This window comes from Stylophora pistillata, chromosome 14 (assembly GCF_964205215.1).
Source record: "Stylophora pistillata chromosome 14, jaStyPist1.2, whole genome shotgun sequence".
Taxonomy (NCBI): Eukaryota; Metazoa; Cnidaria; class Anthozoa; order Scleractinia; family Pocilloporidae; genus Stylophora; species Stylophora pistillata.
In genome coordinates, this window is record NC_142532.1 from 13,732,530 (window position 1) to 13,745,500 (window position 12,971).

General features: G+C 38.7%; 1 protein-coding gene across 1 annotated transcript; it reads right to left on the reverse strand.

Annotated features, from left to right (window-relative positions):
- Nucleotides 1–585: 585 nt before the first annotated feature.
- Nucleotides 586–10,755, reverse strand: LOC148716652 (uncharacterized). The gene is made up of 12 exons (XM_088744510.1): nucleotides 10,269–10,755; nucleotides 9,754–10,033; nucleotides 8,670–8,850; nucleotides 6,960–7,043; nucleotides 6,474–6,692; nucleotides 5,746–5,856; nucleotides 4,654–4,936; nucleotides 3,954–4,242; nucleotides 3,533–3,755; nucleotides 2,838–3,121; nucleotides 1,786–1,966; nucleotides 586–1,318 (listed from the first exon to the last, which is right to left on the reverse strand). The coding sequence occupies exons 1-12, from the start codon at nucleotides 10,726–10,728 to the stop codon at nucleotides 929–931; spliced, it is 2,985 nt and encodes a 994-aa protein (XP_088600636.1). The 5' UTR covers nucleotides 10,729–10,755; the 3' UTR covers nucleotides 586–928.
- Nucleotides 10,756–12,971: the final 2,216 nt, after the last annotated feature.

Consider the following 12,971-nt stretch of genomic DNA (forward strand, 5'->3'; position numbering starts at 1 on the left):
GTACACACGCAAGATTTTTTCTTAAACTCCATTCACAGCAATTAAAGCTTAGAAATGTGCTAAACCTGCTTTGATAAACATGGTTCAATTTGTTCTCTTGATATAAGCTACTTAAAGAGGGGGGCTTTGGGATTTTCGGTTTTGACGGGTTTTCGGTTTTTGGGCCAGAAAGGTTCGCTTTTTCGGTTTTGATGTTCAGAGCAGTTTGCGGATTTTACGTGTTTTTGCATTCGGTTTTCACAAAAACTCTGATGTGGTTTTCGGTTTTTCCTTTTTGACCCCTTTAAAGGTGAAAATGTAGCGGTTTTGTCAGGTTTGCATGCGGTTTTAGGTTTTACTGCCTTTTTTCGTCAGTTTTTTCTCCGGTTTTGCGGTTTCCCAGAGGCCCCAATGCCCCCCTCCTTAAACTGAACTTTGTTGACTTCAAATCTAACGCCCTGAAAGGAAAAGTTAGTGATTTCTTGAATCTTATGAAATGTCTAGTTTTCTAGTTCTTCGTTTCTGATTTTCATTTAGTTAAACTTGGTTTTAACTAAACATGTGCTGCTGATGAAAATCGGGTCCTACTCTGCAGACGATGAAGCATTACATAAAAAAGACGATTTAATTCTCAATCATCAAAGCTGCGTTTTCATTATTTTTTTTACCTAAAAGACTTTTTAGGATAGTAACATCCTTCGAAAACTAACTGTTTGAGTATTCTTTTGAATAATTTGCCATCATACTATTCTAAATGCTTTTATCTACTGCCATATCTTATTAAAAATATTTTTTGACTGGGATCAACACCAATTTTTTTCTTTTAACCACTTTGTGCAAAATTTTGCGAGTCTTCACTTTAAATGCCTACAAATGTACTTCGCTCGTTGCATTCGTGCAATGCACTGTTCCATTTTCGAGTTAAAAAGGGAAAGGAAAAAAAAATCAGTCAGGCTCTAGGGATGGGAGCGTGCTCCTCGTAAGAGTCCACAGGGCTGTAAACAACATCTTGATAACCAAACGCCACGGGGCCGCCAACTTCCAATCCCTGCGGGGTGGTCCACAATGAAGAGCAGGGCATGGCGACCACAGCCACACGGAGACCATAACGAACCTCCTCTGTTGTGATTGGCTGGCCTGTATCTTCATCAACTAAGGTGATCAGATCAGGAACTGTGGCCAGAATACTCTTAGTTCCGTCAGGTTTGGCGACGAACGCCACGTAGTTTTCATTCTGAAATTCTATGCTGAGGCTTTGATCGATAAATTTCCCTGAGCCCTCGATGTTTAACTTTCCTTTGTTAAAGGCGCCTTCAGTTACGCGGCTAACATCAGCTATCTATATACAAGAAAAAAAACCCCAAATGTCAAATTATCATTACTGCACAGGTTTTGAGAGGCTTCCAGGGGTTGTTTTACCCAACAAGTCGGTGGACAAAACAACATTATCAGTACAAAAGTCATAGAATCTGACCGAAAGCCTAACAAACACCAGACGGATCAAATTTAAGGGTGCACCTGTTCCTATTGTTAGGCATTACACTTCTTGACTGCTATAAGAAAATGCTTGTCGATTCTAAGCAGTTAGCTTTGTATCCTTGTTTTCTTGAGCTGAGGGAGGAGGAGGTGGGGGGAGGGGGGGAGCGTGGAATGGCGAAAGGAAAGACACCTGAAATGCCAGCCTTCCATTCGCTTTGATCAACCTTACTGTTACTATCGAATTACTAATAAACGACGCTTCGAAAAAATAACAAAGAAACAAACAAAAACAAAGAACAAAAACGAAGGCAGGGGGAAAGATCGCACCTTGCCAACAATTAAGAGTTTCCCATTTTCGTGCTGAAGAATACTATCCACGGGGGACGCCTTATTGTGTCTTGCACGAAGCACAGTGTTCCCCAGGCGCCATGTTCTACTCAAGGTATGCAAAGCACATTTTTCTTGCACATCTTTCCAATCGAGGACAAATGTAAAGCCAACCATACAGCTGAGGAGTAAATGATGATAAAAATAATAACACTAGTAAGAATAATTATAAACATCATTTATAAAAAGCACAATTTATTTACAAAGAAAAGAGACAATGTTGTTGCGACGTAGATAGGAAGTAAAAGGTAGTAGTGCCCATCACACCTGTAATGACAACAGATTTAATTCTCTCTCTTATCATGCCTTTAACATCAGCAGGTGTTAAAGATGCTAATTTCACATTTTTGGGTATTCTTTCTAATTGTAAAGAGATCAACTGTCCTCTACAAGTTTCACAAAAAGCAATTTATCGTTTGGCCCAAGACACAAGATCACAACAGTCAAACGCCAGCGTATATGCGAACTTTGTAATGACTTGGTAGCGTGCTTTCTCAGAACCAAGAACGAATTACAAACAACCACTTAAGCCAAAAAGTCAAGTCGAGGTGTTTCAAAATCCTAAACTTTTTTGGTGAAGCTCAAAACAGATTGGTAAATCAAAGGTATCTCCGTATTTTAATGAGTTTTGTGTTCGAAAAGCTTCCAGTTTTCCAGTTTCCTTTAACAAATTTCTATTACCTGTGAGACAGCAGTTTTTCCTGTCTTCTTTTTAAGTATTTCGCGGTAAATTGGCGCGCAACCGGCCAAAAATGGATCCCCTAGCGCATGTCCGACGTTTCACCGCTGTGTTACGAGAAACTGATAATTCAAATCAGACAATGAACATTTAGCTTCCTAGCATGCTCCAGCCGCACAAAATACGCTGCACAAATCACGCGTGACTTTTTGAAGCTCATGTTAAACTACGGAATGAAGGAAAAGGAGTAAAGGAAAGCAGCACAGTAGCCTCTGAATTTCTACTATTAGCAAAACGGAAGTTCTTTATTTACCCCATCTCTACTGTTTTAATCCTTAGAAAGCCTTCCAAGTGCTTTGGCGTTTCTGCAAAGGTCAACGCAACTACATTTCCTTTCTCATCCCCCACAGCTGCAGGGTATGGGAGGCTGCCATAAACAAACGGCAAAAACATCTGCAACTCAGGAAAAGCTCGCCCCATGCCATATGCGTCCACAATGAGGAGTCCCAGTTCTGCACCAGCCACTAAGGGCTCGATAGAGTTGGCACCTCCTATCTCGGCACACACCACTGCGACGACTTTACTTTTCGATTCAAGCTGTTTGAAAGCAAATAAAAAATGAAAAAAGTGAACTGAAGACATGACTTTGCTGTAAAAAGTTGTGAAATAAAATACCAATACCTCTTAAAAAGAGTGCAAGGTGAAAGGTGAAGTTTATTAGTATTCCCCGAAAAGACCCGAAAATATTTGCAGATGTCAATCCGAAGGTAGCAAATTCTACTAATTCATTCAGAATTCAAGCGTTGGTCTGGTCTAATGATCATATCTTACCCTCGCACAAGACAGTTTTCACCTATAACACCTGAGCCAACAGGGCAGCAGGTAAGCTGTTCTTCAAGAGTACACCAATTGCACAATTTGTAAAAGGATCGTTTATTAGAGTTTGCATGGCGAACTGCTAAACTATCCAGGAAAAGTCTATGGCAGAAAGCTTTCTCCAGCCTGTACCTCACTTTTAGAAGACATCCAGTCTTGAACATCTTTCGCTTCCCTGATTCCATCCCCATTGTCATGTTCATTAATAGCACCACCAGCCCTTAAAATTGCTGAAGCTGCCTCCACAGCTGAGATACTTTCTCGTCCACTAAAAAGCTTCTCAATCAAGATAACAGGGGCACCCATGAAGGCTGGAGTTATTACGTTACCCGTCAATTCAGGAGTTGATCCCAGTCTGAAACAAAGGAAGTGAAAAGAAATAAGACTTTCAAATCAGAACATAAACAATGGTTGCCAACATTTAATTTTCCTGCTCTTCCCTCGCCTCCCCCTTTCCCAAACTTACATTCCCCATGAAGTTATTATGTAAACATTCACATTTTCTTCACCATCAACGCCAGCCTTATTCCTGTAATCATCATCCTCAACTCACCTGTTCGGATGCACTACACGAATCTCCTTCTTATTCTTAATGAGTTCCAGCGCTCTCAGTCTCCCAAGATAAGGACTGCCTCCTCCACCACATCCCATGATACCTGCTCCGATGGCGATACACTCGATATCAAATTTGTTCAGAATCCAGTCACCTGTTGCCGGGTCTACATACGGATCACTAAACACAATGGCGTCCTCGTCTTGTGCGCTCGACTGCTGTGCCTCTTCAGAGACTTCTTTGAAAGGTGAAAGTTTTTCACTCGATAAGATGCTAGATATCTTTAATCCTAAGAAAAGGGAAAAAATTAGTAATTAGAATAATAAATATATTAACTGCTCTCTGGCTACCATTAAAGATACTGATTGGTGATCCCAAGAAACGACGTCATCGCAGATGCCTTTTTGTGAGGCTAATTTTGTTTACTTACTCGGAATTATTTTTATTTTTATCTCACGACAAAAGCAGAAAAATCAAAGAATCGAAGGCTTTTACAAAAATTAAAATCGGGGAGTTCGCCCCATGTGGTGCCATTTGACAGGACGAGAAGTTTCAGGTTTCTATGGGTATGCAAGTACAAATGCAATAGATTTTTTACCAACCATAGCACTCGTATCTAAGTTTTGTTATAATTATATATATTCTACTTTACAAGAAAGTTTTCTATATTTTTGTAGCAGACATGTAGTGTGATGATTACCCATCTCCGATAATTCATCAATGCTGTTTGCTTTGCACTCAGCCAAATCTCCAACCACTTTAAGGTAAAATCGTACTACATTTCCAGGCAGATAAGCCAGCGGAACCTCCTCTTTGTCGATAACTTCCAAGGTTTGTTCGTCAGCTCCAGCCTCCACTGCTCTTTTACGCGCCCCTCGCTCGGCCTCCTCCCATGCATTTTCACGGGTTGTGTTTTTCAAAGTGACTACATGATCAAATGTACCACTGACTTTACTTAAGGCAGCGCCAACGGCATTTGCAACCTATAGCATTAATGGTACACAAATGATCGCTCCTAACACACAAGATAGCAAACAGTGTGGGGGAGAAAAGAGCTATGATAAGTAACTCAGTCGACATTTTTCATTGTGGATTCAAGATATGACTTTTTCATCATGAATGACCTTTCTGCGTCTTTTGTTCATCCGTTTAGTGACGAAGGGCTAAGGCTCGAAACGTCAGCTTTTTAACTCTTTACGGTGGCCAATTTACAAATTCAACTTAGTTGATATTACCAAATAGGTAGAAAAGGGTTAAGTAACCCAGTTGACATTTTTCATTGTGGATTCAACATATATGCCTTTTTCATCGTGAATGAAGTTTCTGAGTCTTTTTTTCATTAATTCAGTGACTCATTCTCACATTCAAGCTCACAAGATAGCAAACAGCGTGGGGAGAAAAGAGCTATGATAAGTAACCCAGTTGACATTTTTCATTGTGGATTCAAGATATGACTTTTTCATCATGAATGACTTTAGAAGACGTGACCCAAGTCCAGGGAAAGGATGTAGAAGAGAGAGCGAATGATATGCCTGTTCTTATCAACGAAAACTGACTTTTACCTGATAGTTTGGAGGACAAAATACTTTTTTCATCGTGAATGACGTTTCTGAGTCTTTTTTTCATTAATTCAGTGACTCATTCTCACATTCATCCTCCGGTCATGATAGAACCCTTCCAGATGATTACCCATTCAGGCTCTCTTTAGAAGACGTGACCCAAGTCCAGGGAAAGGATGTAGAAGAGACAGCGAATGATATGTCTGTTCTTATCAACGAAAACTGTCTTTTACCTGATAGTTTGGAGGACAAAATACTTTTGATGCTCCTTTCAATGTCTGTGACAAATCCACAAGAACGCTCCCTCCACCAACAAGGATAACAGGCTGGTCCTCACCGCTGAACTGTTTACGAATACAGGATCGGCATTAATACTCTCATTACTAACCCAGCACTTACGGTCCTGCACGCTGTAAACTTTCATCCGATCAAGCATTGTCGGAAGTGAAAATTCAGATTTCCAACTAATCTTACCTCATTACTTTCTTGACGGCCAATAATAATTTCAATCTTATGGATAAATCAATTTAACCTGGTTGTGTTGGAAAAATAGAATTGAGTTTGACAGCATTTTCTTTGCTTTCAACCATAAAATTTAACTTCTGTTACCAGCCTACTTAGTAACATCAGAGGCTCCAGCGGTCTACCATCACCTGTAAAACCTCTCATCGCCGTCTGCTGAGCCTGCGAGCAGGCTCTCGTGTTTGGATTTGTACACAGCCGCCAACTACACCATCGGCAGCCAAAATTATTCATTTTGATTGGCCGAGAGAAATGCATTCAGTTTCTCTTAAAATAATGTGCAGAAGAGAGGTCATACTGAGCAGAAATAGGAATTCAGTGGAAAAATCGTAATAAGCCTTTAAGCCAGGCTACAAACTTTATTGCTGCTAACAAAGTTATAAAAAATATAAAATGATTGTATAATTTATATGTATTTTAAATGACATTTATAAGATACCTTGACCAAGTCAATTGCGGCTTCAATCTTTCTCTTGATCTCCGCCATTGCTCCATCCTTAACAACCTCTGGAATGTCCTTAGTTCTTTCCTTATCTCCAATCTCACAGAGGCCAAAAGCAACAGCTATGTCAGTAGATGTTATTATCTTCCCTCCAAAAACCAAAGCTTCAGTCATCAACTTGTATGCAACGCTTGATGGGCCAACTGTGATTACCTCCTGAGGGAATAAAAAATTATGTTGTAACATTCCTTTAATTATTTGTGGGAAAATATCTTGAGTTTGCTGTGATCGTGGGTAAAGCTTTGGCAAGGCTACACATTTATCAGCACATACCTATGCATATAATGAACATTAAATTATCACGTTTTATGATTTAAAACTGCTCACCGTACAATGACAGTATTTTTTTTTTTAAATATACTTTTAACAATAGAGCCTCCCTCCTTCTTGCGGAACCTTTTTTTAACAATGTTAACGACAAACCTGCGTCTGTTCTATGACTGATCCTCCTCCAAGTCCCACACTTAGCACATCAGGCATTTGGAAGTTGGTGTTAACTCCTCCAATCTAGATTTATTTACAAGTAAATGATGCACATGGAGTTAAAATATAATAAAGCCTAGTCTAAAATATCCGTAATAGCTGAAGGCTGATAAGCTAACCAGTGGACCGATTTTTACTCAGACATAGAAAACAGCCAACCCTATCGCTTAGCGGGGCTGCAAGTCTGAACGAATAGTAGGTTGAGTATTAACTATCAACCATTTCAGGTCACAGTTCAAATAACCTATTGTTTCCAATTTGATTTTAATTTGTTAGGTTCATAATCCACTGTAAGTCTAACGTTGGTTATTTTGTAAAATCGAGACGTTGGCGCGCGAGGCGGTGCTATCGTAAATACAAAGCCGTCATCGCGTGAGAGCAAATTGCTACAAATGTTCGCTTCTGCGTCGATGTTTACATGAAAAGTCGCTTTCGAGGATTCAAAGTCTTAAGAGTGTTAACGTGCCTTTACTTCGATTAGATAAAAGTTTGAAAAGATAGATCTAATTTGCGACCTAATCAACGCAAAGGAAGTTTGAAGTCCAAAGAAGGATTACGTTATTTGCCGGATGGCGCGGATGCAGAGAAGAGGCCCAGCGTTAGCAACCATCCTAAAGGTCAAATGAAAGGTAAGGTAATTTTCATCACAATTGGTTCTTTTTAGTTACGTGGAGATAAAATGAAATGGCTTGAGAGCAGTGATCAGCTTTTAGTTCACGGAATAAATCAATTGAATGGATCGAGTTTGGAATAGGCCGCAGTATCACAGAGCGGCGGAAAAGCAGTTTGCCAAAATATAACCTCTAGTTTTTTCTTTACAAGATACATAACTGCTTTGCTCGAAATAGAAGGGCGAGCAAATTCCATATGGGGCAGACGAAGCGATATCGTAACCTAACGTCTCGTAAAAGATTGATCTGTCAAGGAAACTTCTCCGGTTTGACGAGGACATGCAACCAAGTGAAATCTCTCCAAGCATACGTCTTCTTTTCAGGTAAGATACAGTGATACAGTGCATTGAATTGTTGTGTATTAAGACAGTGAGATTTGTTCATCAATAAACTATTTTGTCGTTATTTATGCGTGTTTTATGAGTTGTACGGCCGAAGTATAAGGCGGTATTTTTTAGTAAAGAAAGACAGACAGCTTACAAATTTAAAATCAATTTTTCTGTAATATTGAAAAAACATTACTGTACCACCAATTAGAATGTTCGAGAACTTGTTCCAAAGTGTTACAGTAGAAATATGCTCCAATTTTAAAACTGCACGGCTGAGCTCAGTTTCTTAAGAATTAATCTCCAGAAAAATGGCCCTATCAAAATTAGCTAATCTCCCCGTAACGAGTCACAATCTTAATACTTAATAATTGATCATTAACTTTAACTTAAGATTATCTAAAAAAAAAAAAGTAAATAAATAATTGATCTACATTATTGAGAGACCTGTCACAAGGATGGCAGTCTTTATTACATAACTTTTCCATATTAGCTAGGTTACCGGCCTTGGCAAATTCAAGCATAACTGAACTAAACTCCCAAGGTGTATTGTTATAATTAATGATTACTACTCTCAAGTTTTTCCTGAATTTAATCACAACATACTGTAAATATGACATTTAATGTTTACAGTCTTCGAAATTTTACTCAACCTTAACTCTGGCAGAAGCTTGTCTCGGAAATCCCCCTTTAAGCACTCCTACATCAGTAGTGGTTCCCCCAATGTCAATAACAATCGCATCTTGCACACCTGACAGGAATGCTGCTCCTCGCATGCTGTTTGTTGGGCCTGATGCAAATGTTAACACAGGAAGGTGTAGAGCTTGCTCTGCACTATAAAAGTAAATACACAGACATAAGTTATTTCCATGTATACTGCCTCCTATACATGGAAATAACTCATACAACACAAAGTCTATAAAATCCACAGTAAATTTGAGGAACTTTCTAACTTTGCAAGCTTCCAGCTTGTCTCACACATGTTACTTACATAAATGTAACCAATAAACTTTAGATATTTGGAGCAGTTGAAACAAAAAGCCCTGAGACTTCAAAAGAGTCTTAAGAATCACTGTAATTGCACTGGTTAATATTAATACATGTTATCCCCCATGAATATCAATACATGTAAGAGTTGGCATTTTGAGCAAAGAAAGGACAAAGACAAAAATAAATCTTTGAGGAGATTTGTTAAACATAGTGATTGTAAAATTATAATTATTACTTACTGACAGCTGATAAAACTAATGGTCTTAGGAAAATCTAGAAGATTATGCTCATTATTTTCAATAAAATTATAAGAATGCAGATTACCCCACATGTATTATTAAAAAAAATACAATGTTCCTCCTGAATGCCTCCTGGATGGCTAAATATTAATTAACAATTTCTCTCAATATCTGAACAACCTCTTCTATCATAGTTCAACATATGTAAGTGTGAATTAGCTGGTCTTCATGTTTTCACATTTTAGTTTCCACTGTATGCACAATCATGAAGAAACCTGCAGTAATGCATAAAGCCAAAACAGGATTAAAATACCAATTAATAGTTACATAACCGTCTATGAGTGTACCTAAAACTGAGGATCCAAAATACTTATAAGAATATCTCCCTATACACTGAAATTGTGTACATGTACTTTCAAAAGATATCATGTGACTAAATAAAGACCACCAGTGACTAAATAACAAGATGACTCTCAGTCAAAGTTAATGGTACAATAAAGCAACGTACCTCATTATGGTGCCATCATTCTGCGTGAGATAAAAGGGACAATACAAGCCAAGGGTTGTCAAAGCCTCACAAAATGCCGCCACAGTCTTTTTGCAAAGTGGCTTTAGACTCTCATTAAGAACAGCTGCATTCTCCCACTCTAGCAAGCCTATCAAGCCCACTTCATGAGAGAGTGTCAGACTCATATCTGGATGGGCAGATCTGATAATCTCAGCTACTTTAACTTCTTGTTCTTTTGAGGCAGGAGAGAAAACTCCAACAATGACAGCATTTCTTATTCCTTAAGAACACAATAAGATACATCAGGTAAACCACTTGAATGTTGAAATAAACATAACAATAATAGAAAGAGGATTTCAGTATAGCCCCATGTCCATGTGAGCTCATCCACTCCACAATTTAGCAGGCATGCATCCTTCTTCCAACAGTGAAATTAATGATGCTCAGAGAAGGAGAAATCAAGTAGTAATTATTACTGAAGGCAAGGTAATTCAAGTGAATTGTAGACCACAGACCTGCTAAGTGTACTTCATTAGCAATCCTCTTCACTTCTTCCTCATCAACATCAGTTATACATGAACAGTCATACTGAAATCCTCCATTGAGGAAAAAGTGCATTCCACCAACAACATTCCTCAGATCAGCAGGGAAATCACACAAAGGTGGGATGGCTCTAGTTGCTGGTCCACACAACCTTAGCACAGCCACTTTGGTGAGGAACTTCCTCTGGACCACAGCATTCACAAAATGAGTGGTGCCAATGTTTACCCTAGTCACATGTTGAGTTGGATTGGGTTGATATTCCTCTGGAAGCTGGCTCAATGCTGATTGGATGGCTTCAGAGATACCAGAAGTCACATCCTCAGTGGTTGGAACTTTAGCTGAGCAAAGCACCTCCTTCATTCTAAGGACCACAGCATCAGTGTTTGTGCCACCAACATCAACACCAATATAAAGCCACTGCATGGTGGACATGTTAATTAAGGGTTTTATGTATAGACCTCACTGAAAGAAACAACATTATTGTCTTAATTGTCTTTGTTTGCTCATTGGTTGAGCAGATAAGGCCAGCAACTATTAGCAGAACTAAATTTTAGCAATTTGAGTATAGCATGTTTTCAGAATCAATGCATCACTGCTACCCAACTTTGAAGCACTTATATGACCATGCAATTGTGACTAATACTGAGAGGTTACCAATCCTACAGACTAGGAAACCTGTATGGATGGATTAGTCCAACTGCGGATCTAGGGGAGGGAGCTGGGGGGCCCGGCTCCCCCTAAATTTGGATAAAAAAATAATGCAGAGGAGAAAAAAGCTGATAGGTGTACCCATACACACAAAAAAGCACCCCCCTTTTAGCTCAAGGTCTGGATCCACCATTGTAGTTAGTCCCTATCTGTCATCTACACCTGGTTATGGTTAAACGAGACATTACAGTAGAATAGTAAGACATTATAATTAATTAGGTAATGTCTTTATTCAATAAGGATTACACATAAATGTTAAAAAATAATATGCCAGGGGCCCTCAAAGAACAAAATATATACATGTACAAAAAAGAGAAAAACTATGGATATAAGAATAAAACATATGGGCCTGTTTATATGAAGGTGGGGGACCCCAGGCAGGTGCAGTAACCCACCTAGCTGTAGTAAAAAATAACTCACCTTTACTTACAATACCACTATCCCAGGGTCCCAGGGTGAGGTTGTTGGCATGCTTGTTTGTGTAACATGAACATGACCCCAGCTAGGTGGGTTACCCCACCTTGGGATGGCAAATTTGACATGGGTTACTCTGCCTGGAACACCAGGCAACCCACCAAGTGGATTACCCCACCTATCATGCAATTGTGATCAAGATAAAACAGTAGATTATATTCTTAGACAGGTAGGTTTAACTTAGTAACACCACCTATTATTAGCATTCTGTGTATACAGTTATAAATTCATTGTGTGCTTTGCGTACATTAGAACTGAGAATGACAGAAGAACTGCAGAAACATATTTTTTTAAAAAAAGGTCATGTATTTTCTTAAAATCTCAACATATGTCTGCAGCTAAGATTTGTGCTGTATAAAGGTCAAATTGTCCAAAAAATTAATATAGTGACAGCATTTTGAGGAGGCAGCCATGCATCTGTTCTAATGTGGACTGACGATTTGTGTCACTTGAGGGCACAGCAGCATGAAGGCAAAGATGAAAGTGAAAATAAGCTTTATTCTGTTGACCCCTTCCTTATAGGGGCTTCTTCAGTGACAATTAAAGTTAACAACACCATGCATCGAGTACTGTAAAAAAAAAAATTGCAATGTAAATATAAAAAATAGAGTGATTACGATCTAAAGAGGCCGATTCAGAGCCACCCGACATAAAGCACAGAGGTGCAACTCAGTTGTTTGAGACTACACCATTTAATGACTGCCAGAACTGCTCCTGGAGCTCACTTTAATCTGTGTTTAAAAGGCATGACTAAGCTGCTTTACGAAGTTAAATGAATCATCTCACTAGTTCCATATATACAAGGAAACAATTCAATCTAAAATTATATGTTCTCTGTCCAGAAACGGTTTTAAAAAGTGGAAATTGTTTGGAGCCACAAGGTGTGCTATGAGTTATCTCCCCTCTTCTTATAAACTGAGCAGACAGTCGTGTATTTTGAAGCTAAAATGGAGTCTTGGTATAATTGAGATTGAACTAAGGGGATCCAATGATGATATGATGATGAAAAAAAAAAACAATATCTGTATCGTCAAAAATGTAAGCGAAGATTGAATTTTAAATTTAATTCTTAAAGGAATGTTTACGCAACTTAAATTGTTTTTCTAATATTATGCAGCCTTCGCCTGACTTTCTGACACTCACCTCTCAAAAGACCAGATTTCTGTCACACCTGCAATTTGGATCAGAGTAAAACTAAACTTCTGAACTCAACTACTATGTGAAAACCCCTCCAATAAAACCTTCACTTGTTGTTCCACAGGTGACCCAGGATCACTATTTGTGTCACATGCACATGGTTAAAATAGAGAGAACATATTGTGTTACGAGGATCGAATTATTTTTACTGAATCTGTCACGCAATCCCAGACTTCTCTAGAATTATCTATAATCTGTAATATTCCAGAAACTTCTTTCATGTGACTCAGCAGTTTCCAAAAATAGTACAACTTGTAATACGCTATAAATAGTAATAGAACATTCTAGATAACTAA